Source organism: Acipenser ruthenus, chromosome 52 (assembly GCF_902713425.1).
Source record: "Acipenser ruthenus chromosome 52, fAciRut3.2 maternal haplotype, whole genome shotgun sequence".
Taxonomy (NCBI): Eukaryota; Metazoa; Chordata; class Actinopteri; order Acipenseriformes; family Acipenseridae; genus Acipenser; species Acipenser ruthenus.
Window position 1 is genome coordinate 8,533,338 of NC_081240.1, and position 17,500 is coordinate 8,550,837.

The window sequence follows — 17,500 nt, forward strand, 5'->3', positions numbered from 1 at the left end:
ACACACACACTGACACACACACACACACACTGACACACAGACACACATACACACACACACTCACAGATATTTATTTGTCAGACGCTTGCTTTCATCCCAGTCGACTCACACAGCTGTCAGAGACAGGGTTACAATGCAAGCTTCATATTGAAACACAGTGCGGTTTACAGCAAATGCAAATCATAGCACTGCTAGAATACAAGATGAAGGAGGAGGCAGCGAGGCAGGATCGCAGCGAGTTCTCTCTCCAGCGTCACATCAGCAGTCTTTATGATGCACTGTACGTACACATATATGTATTGTATAACTGCTTTGGCAACACCTGCTATTGTAAGTCGTGTCAATAAAGCACCATAGAATTGAATTGAAAACATTATTAAGTTGATTGTAAAGCGACGCGGTTTCAGCGTTCATTCTCTAAGACTCTGGCAGGTCGTCTTGCTGTTGTTTTTGTTGCGTTGCCATGGTGCTGCTTCTCTCGTCTCTCTGTATAAAAGCGAAGCCTGGTTGCCAGCTTCCTGTTCTATCCGCGCTTCATCTGTGATCTCGCAGACACACTTCCGCTCTGCAAGAAAACCAAAAAACAACTCGCTTCCTCTGAACCCAGTTTCGTGTTGAGTCGCAGTCTGGCAATTCTAGTTATAAAAATATTTCCTAAACACATCACAGTCACACTACAGTGCTAATGACCGTCTGTCGCCCTGTTTACCCTACAGTAAAAGCACAGTGTGATACAGCACAGCGAAAGCTAAGGCATAGGGAAGCATTGTAAAGCACAGAGAGGTCTGGTAAAGCATAGGGAAGCATTGTAAAGCACAGAGAGGTCTGGTAAAGCATAGGGAAGCATTGTAAAGCACAGAGAGGTCTGGTAAAGCATAGGGAAGCATTGTGAAGCACAGAGAGGTCTGGTAAAGCATAGGGAAGCATTGTGAAGCACAGAGAGGTCTGGTAAAGCATAGGGAAGCATTGTAAAGCACAGAGAGGTGTGGTAAAGCATAGGGAAGCTTTGTGAAGCACAGAGAGGTCTGGTAAAGCATAGGGAAGCATTGTAAAGCACAGAGAGGTCTGGTAAAGCATAGGGAAAAATTGTGAAGCACAGAGAGGTATGGTAAAGCACTGGGAAGCATTGTAAAGCACAGAGAGGTGTGGTAAAGCATAGGGAAGCATTGTAAAGCACAGAGAGGTCTGGTAAAGCATAGGGAAGCATTGTAAAGCACAGAGAGGTATGGGTTATGATGTGATACAGCCATCTGAAATGTCTTTATAATATACAGCGCTAGACCCTGATATTGATGAGATCCAGCCCTCTGAATTGTCTTTAATATACAGCGCTAGACCCTGATATTGATGCGATCCAGCCCTCTGAAATGTCTTTATAATATACAGCGCTAGACCCTGATATTGATGCAATCCAGCCCTCTGAAATGTCTTTATAATATACAGCGCTAGACCCTGATATTGATGCAATCCAGCCCTCTGAAATGTCTTTATAATATACAGCGCTAGACTCTGATATTGATGCGATCCAGCCCTCTGAAATGTCTTTATAATGTACAGCGCTAGACCCTGATATTGATGCGATCCAGCCCTCTGAAATGTCTTTATAATATACAGCGCTAGACCCTGATATTGATGCGATGCAGCCCTCTGAAATGTCTTTATAATATACGGCGCTAGACCCTGATATTGATGCGATCCAGCCCTCTGAAATGTCTTTATAATATACGGCGCTAGACCCTGATATCGATGCGATCCAGCCCTCTGAAATGTCTTTATAATATACAGCGCTAGACCCTGATGTTGATGCGATCCAGCCCTCTGAAATGTCTTTATAATATACAGCGCTAGACCCTGATATCGATGCGATCCAGCCCTCTGAAATGTCTTTATAATATACAGCGCTAGACCCTGATATCGATGCGATCCAGCCCTCTGAAATGTCTTTATAGTATACAGCGCTAGACCCTGATATCGATGCGATCCAGCCCTCTGAAATGTCTTTATAATATACAGCGCTAGACCCTGATATTGATGCGATCCAGCCCTCTGAAATGTCTTTATAATATACAGCGCCAGACCCTGATATTGATGCGATCCAGCCCTCTGAAATGTCTTTATAATATACAGCGCTAGACCCCGATATTGATGCGATCCAGCCCTCTGAAATGTCTTTATAATATACAGCGCTAGACCCCGATATTGATGCGATCCAGCCCTCTGAAATGTCTTTATAATATACAGCGCTAGACCCCGATATTGATGCGATCCAGCCCTCTGAAATGTCTTTATAATATACAGCGCTAGACCCTGATATTGATGCGATCCAGCCCTCTGAAATGTCTTTATAATATACAGCGCTAGACCCTGATATTGATGCGATCCAGCCCTCTGAAATGTCTTTATAATATACAGCGCTAGACCCTGATATTGATGCAATCCAGCCCTCTGAAATGTCTTTATAATATACAGCGCTAGACCCTGATATTGATGTGATACAGCCCTCTGAAATGTCTTTATAATATACAGCGCTAGACCCTGATATTGATGCGATCCAGCCCTCTGAAATGTCTTTATAATATACAGCGCTAGACCCTGATATTGATGCGATCCAGCCCTCTGAAATGTCTTTATAATATACAGCGCTAGACCCTGATATTGATGCGATCCAGCCCTCTGAAATGTCTTTATAATATACAGCGCTAGACCCCGATATTGATGCGATCCAGCCCTCTGAAATGTCTTTATAATATACAGCGCTAGACCCCGATATTGATGCGATCCAGCCCTCTGAAATGTCTTTATAATATACAGCGCTAGACCCTGATATTGATGCGATCCAGCCCTCTGAAATGTCTTTATAATATACAGCGCTAGACCCTGATATTGATGCGATCCAGCCCTCTGAAATGTCTCTATAATATACAGCGCTAGACCCTGATATCGATGCGATCCAGCCCTCTGAAATGTCTTTATAATATACAGCGCTAGACCCTGATATTGATGCGATCCAGCCCTCTGAAATGTCTTTATAATATACAGCGCTAGACCCTGATATTGATGCGATCCAGCCCTCTGAAATGTCTTTATAATATACAGCGCTAGACCCTGATATTGATGCGATCCAGCCCTCTGAAATGTCTTTATAATATACAGCGCTAGACCCTGATATTGATGCAATCCAGCCCTCTGAAATGTCTTTATAATATACAGCGCTAGACCCTGATATTGATGTGATACAGCCCTCTGAAATGTCTTTATAATATACAGCGCTAGACCCTGATATTGATGCGATCCAGCCCTCTGAAATGTCTTTATAATATACAGCGCTAGACCCTGATATTGATGCGATCCAGCCCTCTGAAATGTCTTTATAATATACAGCGCTAGACCCCGATATTGATGCGATCCAGCCCTCTGAAATGTCTTTATAATATACAGCGCTAGACCCCGATATTGATGCGATCCAGCCCTCTGAAATGTCTTTATAATATACAGCACTAGACCCTGATATTGATGCGATCCAGCCCTCTGAAATGTCTTTATAATATACAGCGCTAGACCCTGATATTGATGCGATCCAGCCCTCTGAAATGTCTTTATAATATATAGCGGAGTAGCGGATGCGGTTAAACTCCATCGGCACTCTGCATCGCTGAGGCGGAAGTGACATCACTTGGTGCTCGTTGGTGCGGGGAAGTCATCAACAGTATGGCGATATTAATAACATGCTGCACTGCAAGGCTGTGGTTGACCTGATAGAGCTGAAAGCTTATTGGGACGAAGGTTTAGTTATATTTAACTGACTAATTTGGAGCTAGCTTGGTGTTATATTAAAATGCTGAAAGCCGCTAGCCTGCCACTTGTAAATGTTTCTAAATATGAAGATATTAATGGATACACTTTCAAATGCAGTTCGCCCACTTTTCGTAACTTTGTAACGTATTTGTTTGAAGTATAAAAGGCCAAATAACATACACGATAAATAATAATAATAATAATAATAATAATAATAATAATAATAATAATAAATAATCTGTTGTCTCTCTCATATGGAATTCTTGTACATCACCAGCTCGGTTGGTTAGTCTGGAGAAGTTGGCAAATGTGATATTGTTTATCAGTGTGTTTATTAGCGCTGTTATATAGTTATTAAAAATAAACAACTCCATACCCATTTTCAAAAGATTTGGCGTGTTTGCCATTGCGTGTGTGTGTGTGTCTCTGTCTGTGAGTGTGTGTCTCTTGAGTGTGTGTGTCAGTGTGTGTGTGAGTGTCTCTGTCTGTGTTTGAGTGTGTGTCAGTGTGTGTGTGTGTGTGTGTGTGTGTGTGTCTCTGTCTGTGTTTGAGTGTGTGTCTCTGTTAGTGTGTGTGTGTCTCTGTCTGTTTGAGTGTGTGTCTGTGTGTGTGTGTGTGTGTGTCTCTGACAGTATGTGTGAGAGTGTGTGTGTGTGTGTTTGAGTGTGTGTGTCTGTGTTTGAGTGTGTGTGTGTGCGTGTGTGTGTGTGCGTGTGCGTGCTCGTGTCTCTGTGTTTTTTTAACCAAATGGATCTCTTTCTCTGGGGATTGTTAAAAATGAATAATTGTTTTAAGTTGGTCAGTGGTGTAAATAATAGAGAAATACGGTCCTGAAAACACAAAGTGACTGCACTACCAAAACCAGCTCGAGACATGTTATAGTGTGGATATAAATCGAATTAATAAATAAATATATATACCCCCCCCCCCCCCCCCACACTCCTATGAAGTGTGTAGCGTGTCTGCACAGAGGAAGTTGCACCACAGAGTTTTACTCTGCTCACCACAATGCAGAAGCAGCATTTCTAATACAGGATGTTGCCCCAGTACAAAACAACACAGAAACAGCCAGCCAGTGCAACCCACACCCCTTCTGTCTAAAAAACATGTTCCCTGTGACTCAGAGTCACACACACACACACACACACACACACACACACACACACCAGTATAGGGCAGCTGCAATGGGGTGAGGCTGGTAGAATGGGACCACAGTGTGCTAACTATACCCTCAATGATCTTCAATGGCAGACAGACAGACAGCGGCACTGCAATGGCTCTGTATTACACTGAGGGGCAATGGTAGCACAAGTATAGGGCAGCTACAATGGAGTGAGGCTGGTAGAATGGGACCACAGTGTGCTAACTATACCCTCAATGATCTTCAATGACAGACAGACAGACAGCGACACTGCAATGGTTCTGTATTACACTGAGGGGAGGCTATGGTGTCAAATGCTTCAGCTCATTAAAGACAGTTAATAATATAATCTCCTCTTCTTTGCAGACCTACATCTTTACTGATGAGGAGGATGAAGAATTGACCTCCAGAGGTGGGTCCTTTTAAAAAAACCACAGGCTTGAAAGAATCGGAGTGAGAACTACAGCTCCCAGCATGCCTCTGCAATCGTGGTAACAGAGAGGGATGATGGGAGCTGTAGTTCTTTACGCAGGCAGGTAAAGAGGTGACGCTGACAAGATCAGGATAAATAAAATCTGAACATAAACTAGAGAACACTACCAGCTCCCAGCATGCCTCTCCACCAGAGGCAACAGCAAAGGATGCTGGGAGCTGTAGTTCCAATGTTACTAAAAAAAAAATTACAGATTGGTACTTTGTGATTTTGAGACTGATGTAAAACTGAGGTACGGGGAGAGGGGAGAGAGAGGAGGGAGGAGGGGGGCTCTGTCATACAAAGAGTGCAAGAGAACGAAACACCCTCTCGGTGTGATGCTCACACGCCTCACCCTGCTGCGTTGATCTCTGTGTTGTGTTCAGGTTTTCATCTCATCGTCACAAACTGCTCCTCTGAGCACAGCCACCAAGCCCTGTCCTGCAAAATGGCTTCGGAGTACGAGGCATTCATCGCGTCCGAGAAAAAGTGAGTGACTCTCAACAGGGAAGCATTGTAAAGCACAGAGAGGTCTGGTAAAGCATAGGGAAGCATTGTGAAGCACAGAGAGGTCTGGTAAAGCATAGGGAAGCATTGTAAAGCACAGAGAGGTCTGGTAAAACATAGGGAAGCATTGTAAAGCACAGAGAGGTCTGGTAAAGCATAGGGAAGCATTGTAAAGCACAGAGAGGTCTGGTAAAGCATAGGGAAGCATTGTAAAGCACAGAGAGGTCTGGTAAAGCATAGGGAAGCATTGTGAAGCACAGAGAGGTCTGGTAAAGCATAGGCAAGCATTGTGAAGCACAGAGAGGTCTGGTAAAGCATAGGGAAGCATTGTGAAGCACAGAGAGGTCTGGTAAAGCATAGGGAAGCATTGTAAAGCACAGAGAGGTCTGGTAAAGCATAGGGAAGCATTGTAAAGCACAGAGAGGTCTGGTAAAGCATAGGGAAGCATTGTAAAGCACAGAGAGGTCTGGTAAAGCATAGGGAAGCATTGTAAAGAACAGAGAGGTCTGATAAAGCATAGGGAAGCATTGTAAAGAACAGAGAGGTCTGATAAAGCATATGAAAAAACAAACTTTTGTGATGTTGCATTCAAATCCATCTCTCCCTCCTCTATCTTCTCTCCTCTCTCTCTCTCCCCCCTCTTTCTCTCCTCTCCTCTCTCTCCTCTCTCCTCCCCTCTCCTCTCTCTCTCTATCCTCTCCTCTCCTCTCTCTCCTCCCTTCTCTCCCTCCTCTCTCTCTCTCAGGTGGTTCTGTCACGTGGATGATGATAACTATGTGCTCCCTCACTCCCTCCTCTCTCTCCTCGCTGCCTTCCCCCTGGATGGAGACGTCTACGTGGGCAAACCCAGCCTGAACCGACCCATCGAGGCAGCCGAGCCGCTGCCCAACAACCAGGACAGTGAGCAACGCTAACCCCTCACCCCAACCTAACCCCACACCCCAACCCCTCACCCCAACCCAACCCCAACCCCCAACCCCCAACCCCCAACCCCCAACCCACAACCCCAACCCCAACCCCTCATCCCATCCCCAACCCACACCCCAACCCCACCCCTAACCCACACACCAACCCCAACCCCACCCCGACCCCTCATCCCATCCCCAACCCACACACCAACGCCAACCCCAACCCCAACCCACACACCAACCCCTCACCCCAACCCACCCTCACCCCAACCCCCAACCCCCAACCCCCAACCCCCAACCCACACCCCAACCCCCACCCCCATTTCTGAAGCTTGGTCCTTTTTATTGTGCAGGCATTCTAAACTCTCTCTTCCCCTCATTCCCTCTCTCTCTCTCTTCTCCCCCTCTCTCTCCCTCTCTACCCCTCTCTCCCCTCTTTCCCCCTCTCCCCCTCTCCCTCTCTCTCCCCTGACCCTCTCTCCTCCCCTGACCCTCCCTCTCCTCTCTCTCTCTCCCCTCCTCTCTGTTCCAGCGCTCGGTGTTCTTCTGGTTTGCCACCGGGGGCGCCGGATTCTGTTTGAGTCGCAGGCTGGCAGAGAAGATGGAACCATGGGCAAGGTATCAGAGTGAAGTGACATCACATTCAAATTTCTCTCTCTCTCTCTCTCTATCTCTCCTCTCTCCAACCCCTCCCTCTCTCCCACCCCTCCCTCTCTCTCCTGTCTCCTCCCCCTCTCTCTCTCCAACCCCTCCCTCTCTCTCCCGTCTCCTCTCTCCAACCCCTCCCTCTCTCTCCCCTCTCCTCTTTCCCACCCATCCCTCTCTCTCCCGTCTCCTCCCCCTCTCTCTCTCCAACCCCTCTCTCCTCTCTCCCACCTCTTCCTCTCTCCCCTCTCCTCTCTCCCACCCCTCCCTCTCTCCCATCTCCTCTCTCCAACCCCTCCCTCTCTTTCCCCTCTCCTCTCTCCAACCCCTCCCTCTTTCCCCTCTCCTCTCTCCCCCTCTCCTCTCTCCCACCCCTCCCTCTCTCCCCCCTCTCCTCTCCCCCTCTCTCTCTCCAACCCCTCTCTCCTCTCTCCCACCTCTTCCTCTCTCCCCTCTCCTCTCTCCCACCCCTCCCTCTCTCCCATCTCCTCTCTCCAACCCCTCCCTCTCTTTCCCCTCTCCTCTCTCCAACCCCTCCCTCTTTCCCCTCTCCTCTCTCCCCTCTCCTCTCTCCAACCCCTCCCTCTCTCTCCCCTCTCCTCTCTCCCACCCCTCCCTCTCTCTCCCCTCTCCTCTCTCCCACCCATCCCTCTCTCTCCCGTCTCCTCCCCCTCTCTCTCCAACCCCTCCCTCTCTCTCCCCTCTCCTCTCTCCCACCCCTCCCTCTCTCTGTGTCTCTGTGTCCCTGTATTGAGTTGACGGCAGTGTCTCTGTGTCTCTGTGTCTCTGTATTGAGTTGACGGCAGTGTCTCTGTGTCTCTGTGTCTCTGGTGTTCAGTGGGGGTCGGTTCAGCCTCACCTCGGATCTCATTCGCTTGCCCGATGACTGCACAGTGGGGTACATCGTGGAGCGTCGTCTCGGGGTCCCCCTGCTGCGCAGCCAGCTCTTCCACTCCCACCTGGAGAACCTGCAGCTCATCGCGCCCCAGAACCTGAGGAGACAGGTGAGGGGAGCAGCAGAGACGAGAGTCCCCGTGGAATGCCAGCGCAGCCCCGCTGGATTGACTGACGTGACTTTTCATTTTTTCTGTTGTTGTTTCCTGCTGTCTGTAGGTCACGCTGAGTTACGGCACGTTCGAGAACAAACTCAACAGCATAGAACTCAAAGGAGTCTTCACAAAACAGAACGACCCGTCCAGGTAAACTCAGCACCGCCCCCTGGTGGCAGAGGGGAGGCAGTGCAGGCGCAGGTCACACGTCACACGTTCCTCCATCTCTCTGTTTGAAGCGCTTCTCCCATCGTCAGGAAACTGGCTCTTAACATTATTCAGCTCAAGTTATTGAGAATCTCTGATTCTGGGGTAGAGGGGGTCTCTGAATCTCAGATTCTGGTTAGAGGGGGTCTCTGAATCTCAGATTCTGGGGTAGAGGGGGTCTCTGAATCTCAGATTCTGGGGTAGAGGGGGTCTCTGAATCTCAGATTCTGGGGTAGAGGGTGTCTCTGAATCTCAGATTCTGGGTAGAGGGGGTCTCTGAATCTCAGATTCTGGGTAGAGGGGGTCTCTGAATCTCAGATTCTGGGGTAGAGGGGGTCTCTGAATCTCAGATTCTGGGGTAGATAGGGTCTCTGAATCTCAGATTCTGAGGTGGAGGGGGTCTCTGAATCTCAGATTCTGGGGTGGAGGGGGTCTCTGAATCTCAGATTCTGGGGTAGAGGGGGTCTCTCAATCTCTGTCTGTCTGTCTGTCTGTACACATTTCTCCATACATCTCAAACAACTGTCAGTGTGACAGATAGACGGATGGAGGTACAGACAGACAGACAGACAGACAGACAGACAGACAGACAGACAGACACCCCCCGATATCCCTAAAATCGGATCCTCTCAGTAACTTAATAATACAGATCACAGTGTTTGAGTAATCGCTGAACATTAAGAATGATTGCTGACATCATAATAAGATAAAACAAACATGACTTTTAAAAAAAAAAAAAATGTTATTGTCTCGGATTTCTTTAATCTCTCAGTTCTGTATTTTTCTCCTGACAGGTTTAAGACTCTCCACTGCCTGCTCTACCCAGACACCCGCTGGTGCCCCCAGCAGTACGCCCTTTGACCTTTCAACTTGACCGCGGTCACGTTAACTATCGTCAAGCGCAGGAAAAAACAAAATGCTCTTTTAATAAAAGTCTATCGGCCCAAACGGCGTTGGCTTATCTTGACCAATCAGAAGCTCTTAAATGCTCGGGCAGCCAATGAGAAACAAAAGGACTGAACCTCTCTCTCAGCCAATCAGATTCTCGGATTAGTTTATCAGTTACGACCAAGAATATATTGTATTTAATTTTTTTTCTATCTTGTGCCAACTCTGAGTTTTTACCTGAATAACTGTGTTGTTTTTATTAATAAAGATGTTTAAATGGAAATGTGTGATTATTTAAAATTGGGTGAATAAAAGTCTCTCTCAGCGTCTTCAGTGTAAATTCAATGGCAAATGTTTCCACTAGAAGTCTTTCTCAGCGTCTTCAGTGTAAATTCAATGGCAAACCTTTTAAAGGAGCGCTGACCATCTTTAAAATCCATTCTCTCGCCTCTTATTAGCTTTATTAACAGTATCGCTGGCCCCTCCCTTTAAAGGAGCGCTGACCATCTTTAAAATCCATTCTCTCGCCTCTTATTAGCTTTATTAACAGTATCGCTGGCCCCTCCCTTTAGAGGAGCGCTGACCATCTTTAAAATCCATTCTCTCACCTCTTATTACTTTATTAACAGTATCGCTGGCCCCTCCCTTTAAAGGAGCGCTGACCATCTTTAAAATCCATTCTCTCACCTCTTATTAGCTTTATTAACAGTATTGCTGGTCCCTCCCTTTAAAGGAGCGCTGACCATCTTTAAAATCCATTCTCTCACCTCTTATTAGCTTTATTAACAGTATCGCTGGTCCCTCCCTTTAAAGGAGCGCTGACCATCTTTAAAATCCATTCTCTCACCTCTTATTAGCTTTATTAACAGTATCGCTGGTCCCTCCCTTTAAAGGAGCGCTGACCATCTTTAAAATCCATTCTCTCACCTCTTATTATCTTTATTAACAGTATCGCCGGTCCCTCCCTTTAAAGGAGCGCTGACCATCTTTAAAATCCATTCTCTCACCTCTTATTAGCTTTATTAACAGCATCACCGGCCCCTCCCTTTTTTTTCTATTAGACTGTGTTGGCTTGGAACTCGCTTCTGTATCAGACAGCGCCCTGGCTTGACAGTCCAGTTTGTGTACGTTCCCAAAAAGCAAAGTCGACAGAATAAAAGACTACCAGCAAACTAAACGTAGAGTCCTCTTTATTCATGAAGAGAGGAGGGATTTTATAAGCGTCGGGCTCAGCTCTAAGTGTCTGCAGTGAGGTGGAAGTCTTCGTTAATTAGTTTCTCGTTAGCGCTGCACTGCTGCGCACGCTACACATGGAGGGCACTGAATATTGAAGGGCAGTGAACAGACAGCTAATTAATGACACTATCGAGAGCTGAAGCGACTGAAGACACACAAACACTGAGCCTGAACACAGAGCGAGAGCCAACCACACCCTCAATGATCTTCAATGGCAGACAGACAGACAGCGGCACTGCAATGGCTCTGTATTACACTGAGGGGCAATGGTAGCACAAGTATAGGGCAGCTACAATGGGGTGAGGCTGGTAGAATGGGACCACAGTGTGCTAACTATACCCTCAATGATCTTCAATGGCAGACAGACAGACAGCGGCACTGCAATGGCTCTGTATTACACTGAGGGGCAATGGTAGCACAAGTATAGGACAGCTACAATGGGGTGAGGCTGGTAGAATGGGACCACAGTGTGCTAACTATACCCTCAATGATCTTCAATGGCAGACAGACAGACAGCGGCACTGCAATGGCTCTGTAATACACTGAGGGGCAATGGTAGCACAAGTATAGGGCAGCTACAATGGGGGTGAGGCTGGTAGAATGGGACCGACAGTGTGCTAACTATACCCTCAATGATCTTCAATGGCAGACAGACAGACAGCGGCACTGCAATGGCTCTGTATTACACTGAGGGGCAATGGTAGCACAAGTATAGGGCAGCTACAATGGGGTGAGGCTGGTAGAATGGGACCACAGTGTGCTAACTATACCCTCAATGATCTTCAATGGCAGACAGACAGACAGCGGCACTGCAATGGCTCTGTATTACACTGAGGGGCAATGGTAGCACAAGTATAGGGCAGCTACAATGGGGTGAGGCTGGTAGAATGGGACCACAGTGTGCTCACTATACCCTCAATGATCTTCAATGGCAGACAGACAGACAGCGGCACTGCAATGGCTCTGTATTACACTGAGGGGCAATGGTAGCACAAGTATAGGGCAGCTGCAATGGGGTGAGGCTGGTAGAATGGGACCACAGTGTGCTAACTATACCCTCAATGATCTTCAATGACAGACAGACAGACAGCGGCACTGCAATGGCTCTGTATTACACTGAGGGGCAATGGTAGCACAAGTATAGGGCAGCTACAATGGGGTGAGGCTGGTAGAATGGGACCACAGTGTGCTAACTATACCCTCAATGATCTTCAATGGCAGACAGACAGACAGCGGCACTGCAATGGCTCTGTATTACACTGAGGGGCAATGGTAGCACAAGTATAGGGCAGCTACAATGGGGTGAGGCTGGTAGAACGGGACCACAGCGTCGATATAGGGTTAAATTAACGACAATTTTAGTACATTGGTCATATCTGAGGTCCCGTTGCAGCTGTGGCACTGCATCCTGTTCAATTCTATATTAATTAGCACGAAGGAAGCTGTCAGAATTAATTTGATGTTTTATTTTCATGCGTTTTCCCCCGGGCTGTTAAAGTCAACTTTTGACGGCAATGAAAAAATAAATAAATAAATAAATAAAATAAAATAAAGCAATCTCTAATTGGATTCCCCCCCAACCCCCCCCCCCCCCCCCCCGTTAAAAATAACTTCCGGCGTCCGTCGGGAAACCTTAAAACTTCATGAGCGGCCCACGTTTTTAATGGCGATGCCAAAAATTGACAACTCGTTGAAAAAAGCTAAAATAAATTAAGAAATAAAATAGCCCACACGCTGTTTCATTTAATTAGATAAATAAATACCTGCAGAATGTTTTAAAATAGTATTTGTTTTTCTTTTTAGCTCGCATTATAACTAAGCAAGCTGTTTCAACCTGATATACTCGCTGGGCAAGTTCTTATAATACGCAGCTTTGAAAGTCCAGGTGTTTTTATTTGATCTGAGACTAACCCCGGCTTCGCCTCTGTGTGCGCGACACGCTTTCAGATAGCCGGGCGCTTCCTTGCTCACCTGGGCAGGTGAAATTTTCCCGACCCGCCGCTTCAGCATTCGGCACCTGTCACAAATTTCAAATCCACTTGCAGTACCGGAGTCGAACACGCGAGGGCAGCACTGTACCGCTCGCTACCGTCCTTCAGTGCTTTACAGCAGTTTCACTCCTGCAAAGCAAAGACGTGTACAGAGCGAGAGAAACCCATCGACCTGCTGATAGAGCCCCCCCCCCCCCAGTGTAACACAGAGCCATTACAGTGTCGCTGTCTGTCTGTCTGCCATTTAAGATCATTGAGGGTATAGTGAGCACACTGTGGTCCCGTTCTACCAGCCTCACCCCATTGTAGCTGCCCTATACTTGTGCTACCATTGCCCCTCAGTGTAATACAGAACCATTGCAGTGCCGCTGTCTGTCTGTCTGCCATTGAAGATCATTGAGGGTATAGTTAGCACACTGTGGTCCCATTCTACCAGCCTCACCCCATTGCAGCTGCCCTATACTTGTGCTACCATTGCCCCTCAGTGTAATACAGAGCCATTGCAGTGCCGCTGTCTGTCTGTCTGCCATTGAAGATCATTGAGGGTATAGTTAGCACACTGTGGTCCCATTCTACCAGCCTCACCCCATTGCAGCTGCCCTATACTTGTGCTACCATTGCCCCTCAGTGTAATACAGAGCCACTGTAGATAATTGTTAACCCTCTTTGTTTTTTGGGGGGTTTTTTCACATTTTGAAGGAGTCACCTCTTGTCTTACTGCGTGTATCTCAAGACTGGCGCCACACCACACCGTTTCCATGGCGATGGAGCAGAAGGGGGGGGGGGCACGGGAGCTAAAGCAAAAACATGAAGTCATCAGCGAGACAAAGCCAGGAGAGTCACAGGGTTATTATTTTTATTTCAGTCTTTCTCGGCTCTGATCTCCACACTCGTGAACGACACACAAGCTCCACAGCAACGCTAGCACAAGTATAGGGCAGCTACAATGAGGTGAGGCTGGTAGAATGGGACCACAGTGTGCTCACTATACCCTCAATGATCTTCAATGGCAGACAGACAGACAGCGGCACTGCAATGGCTCTGTATTACACTGAGGGGGCAATGGTAGCACAAGTATAGGGCAGCTACAATGGGGTGAGGCTGGTAGAATGGGACCACAGTGTGCTCACTATACCCTCAATGATCTTCAATGGCAGACAGACAGACAGCGGCACTGCAATGGCTCTGTATTACACTGGGGTGCAATGGTAGCTCACTGGGATGGTGTAGATTATAATGGTTTGGATCTTCCACTGTCATATATACTGACTGCTCTGTGTATGTTTGTTTTAAAGATAATTAATCATGATAAACACTCTTCATCGGGTTGAGAGACCGCAACACTAATTCAATATGAACTGAGCTCTAGAAAGACGCGTTGTTCGTAAAGTGTTTTGACCTTTGAACCCACGTCCGGAATCCCCATTAGTTCCCTAGGCAACCGTGAAAGGAACAAGCTTCTGTGAAGTCCCAAACGCGAATGATATTTCAGGAGGGGACCCGTGGAAGAGAAATGGGATTTGTAAGGTGAGGGAAGCAGTGTGGCTCCAGGACCCCTCGTATGACGTTGGAACATTTCGTTTAACAGGGGAGGCGAGGGGGGAAAGGAACGAACCATTATTCAAAAAGAGGGAGGGATCACTGTCATACAAAGATGCAGAGAAACTCTAGTATTTGATTTTTAACCAGGCAGATGTTAAATTCACGGAATTCCGACAGTGACAGCTATTGAATTTTTAATCAGGTTACCCTAGAAGCAGCTAAATTTGAACTTCATGCAGGAATCTGTCAATTATTTGTGTACCATTAATACTTAATTTGTACAGTCTAATGCCTTTCTGATGTACTGAGCTCCTCAAACCCCACCGCCTTCCACACTGCAGCCCAGCGCTTTCTTTATCTAACCACTGAGCTCCTCAAACCCCACTGCCTTCCACACTGCAGCCCAGCGCTTTCTTTATCTAACCACTGAGCTCCTCAAACCCCACTGCCTTCCACACTGCAGCCCAGCGCTTTCTTTATCTAACCACTGAGCTCCTCAAACCCCATTGCCTTCCACACTGCAGCCCAGCGCTTTCTTTATCTAACCACTGAGCTCCTCAAACCCCACTGCCTTCCACACTGCAGCCCAGCGCTTTCTTTATCTAACCACTGAGCTCCTCAAACCCCACTGCCTTCCACACTGCAGCCCAGCGCTTTCTTTATCTAACCACTGAGCTCCTCAAACCCCACTGCCTTCCACACTGCAGCCCAGCGCTTTCTTTATCTAACCACTGAGCTCCTCAAACCCCATTGCCTTCCACACTGCAGCCCAGCGCTTTCTTTATCTAACCACTGAGCTCCTCAAACCCCACTGCCTTCCACACTGCAGCCCAGCGCTTTCTTTATCTAACCACTGAGCTCCTCAAACCCCACTGCCTTCCACACTGCAGCCCAGCGCTTTCTTTATCTAACCACTGAGCTCCTCAAACCCCACTGCCTTCCACACTGCAGCCCAGCGCTTTCTTTATCTAACCACTGAGCTCCTCAAACCCCACTGCCTTCCACACTGCAGCCCAGCGCTTTCTTTATCTAACCACTGAGCTCCTCAAACCCCACTGCCTTCCACACTGCAGCCCAGCGCTTTCTTTATCTAACCACTGAGCTCCTCAAACCCCATTGCCTTCCACACTGCAGCCCAGCGCTTTCTTTATCTAACCACTGAGCTCCTCAAACCCCACTGCCTTCCACACTGCAGCCCAGCGCTTTCTTTATCTAACCACTGAGCTCCTCAAACCCCACTGCCTTCCACACTGCAGCCCAGCGCTTTCTTTATCTAACCACTGAGCTCCTCAAACCCCACTGCCTTCCACACTGCAGCCCAGCGCTTTCTTTATCTAACCACTGAGCTCCTCAAACCCCACTGCCTTCCACACTGCAGCCCAGCGCTTTCTTTATCTAACCACTGAGCTCCTCAAACCCCACTGCCTTCCACACTGCAGCCCAGCGCTTTCTTTATCTAACCACTGAGCTCCTCAAACCCCCACTGCCTTCCACACTGCAGCCCAGCGCTTTCTTTATCTAACCGCTGAGCTCCTCAAACCCCACTGCCTTCCACACTGCAGCCCAGCGCTTTCTTTATCTAACCACTGAGCTCCTCAAACCCCACTGCCTTCCACACTGCAGCCCAGCGCTTTCTTTATCTAACCACTGAGCTCCTCAAACCCCACTGCCTTCCACACTGCAGCCCAGCGCTTTCTTTATCTAACCACTGAGCTCCTCAAACCCCACTGCCTTCCACACTGCAGCCCAGCGCTTTCTTTATCTAACCACTGAGCTCCTCAAACCCCACTGCCTTCCACACTGCAGCCCAGCGCTTTCTTTATCTAACCACTGAGCTCCTCAAACCCCACTGCCTTCCACACTGCAGCCCAGCGCTTTCTTTATCTAACCACTGAGATCCTCAAACCACACTGCCTTCCACACTGCAGCCCAGCGCTTTCTTTATCTAACCACTGAGCTCCTCAAACCCCACTGCCTTCCACACTGCAGCCCAGCGCTTTCTTTATCTAACCACTGAGCTCCTCAAACCCCACTGCCTTCCACACAGCAGCCCAGCGCTTTCTTTATCTAACCACTGAGCTCCTCAAACCCCACTGCCTTCCACACTGCAGCCCAGCGCTTTCTTTATCTAACCACTGAGCTCCTCAAACCCCACTGCCTTCCACACTGCAGCCCAGCGCTTTCTTTATCTAACCACTGAGCTCCTCAAACCCCACTGCCTTCCACACTGCAGCCCAGCGCTTTCTTTATCTAACCACTGAGCTCCTCAAACCCCACTGCCTTCCACACTGCAGCCCAGCGCTTTCTTTATCTAACCACTGAGCTCCTCAAACCCCACTGCCTTCCACACTGCAGCCCAGCGCTTTCTTTATCTAACCACTGAGCTCCTCAAATCCCACTGCCTTCCACACTGCAGCCCAGCGCTTTCTTTATCTAACCACTGAGCTCCTCAAACCCCACCGCCTTCCACGCTGCAGCCCAGCGCTTTCTTTATCTAACCACTGAGCTCCTCAAACCCCACTGCCTTCCACACTGCAGCCCAGCGCTTTCTTTATCTAACCACTGAGCTCCTCAAACCCCACTGCCTTTCACACTCAAATTAATTACGCAAAATGCAAATGGCTTGTTAGTTCCGCATCCCTAATTCCGAGGCCGTGTAATCAAGTGTAATTGTAGCTTGGACTTAGATGCTGAGCTCGGAGGTATTTGGATTCATGAGCTGAGTTTAATTTTAGCTTCTCGCTGGAAGATAAATTTTGGTTAAAAATAGGATTGAGGATTTTTTTTTTTTTAGATAATATATATATATATATATATATATTTTTAATGTTTTAATCTGCACTGAATCCAAACAGGTCTGAATCACTTTCCAGTATCGTTCCTGCTAATTGAAAAGAAAAAAAAAAAAGCAACTGACAAATACAGAGGCCTGAACTGTGGAGTTTTGAAAGAGACACCTAGTATGAAAACGCCTTGAAATAAAGTCGGATCCAGTCCTGGTTTCACTAGGAGTTTAATAATAAGACACACCTGAGCTTGTTAGCTAGACACACTGGGGGCTGATCAAGCTGGTAGCAGTAAAACCTGGAATGGATCACACTGCTGTGCGATAGGAGTCT

General features: G+C 47.6%; 1 protein-coding gene across 1 annotated transcript in view; it reads left to right on the forward strand.

The window, feature by feature from the left end:
* The window catches only part of LOC131723007 (beta-1,3-N-acetylglucosaminyltransferase manic fringe-like), a 14,225-nt gene extending 4,330 nt beyond the window's left edge, over nt 1-9,895 (forward strand). Inside the window, exons 2-8 of the mRNA XM_059016257.1 lie at nt 5,303-5,348; nt 5,795-5,897; nt 6,661-6,825; nt 7,367-7,441; nt 8,307-8,472; nt 8,582-8,667; nt 9,519-9,895. Coding sequence (XP_058872240.1) covers nt 5,303-5,348; nt 5,795-5,897; nt 6,661-6,825; nt 7,367-7,441; nt 8,307-8,472; nt 8,582-8,667; nt 9,519-9,585 — 708 coding nt within the window. The 3' untranslated portion in view covers nt 9,586-9,895. The remainder of the gene's footprint in view (nt 1-5,302; nt 5,349-5,794; nt 5,898-6,660; nt 6,826-7,366; nt 7,442-8,306; nt 8,473-8,581; nt 8,668-9,518) is intronic.
* The last annotated feature ends 7,605 nt before the right edge of the window (nt 9,896-17,500 follow it).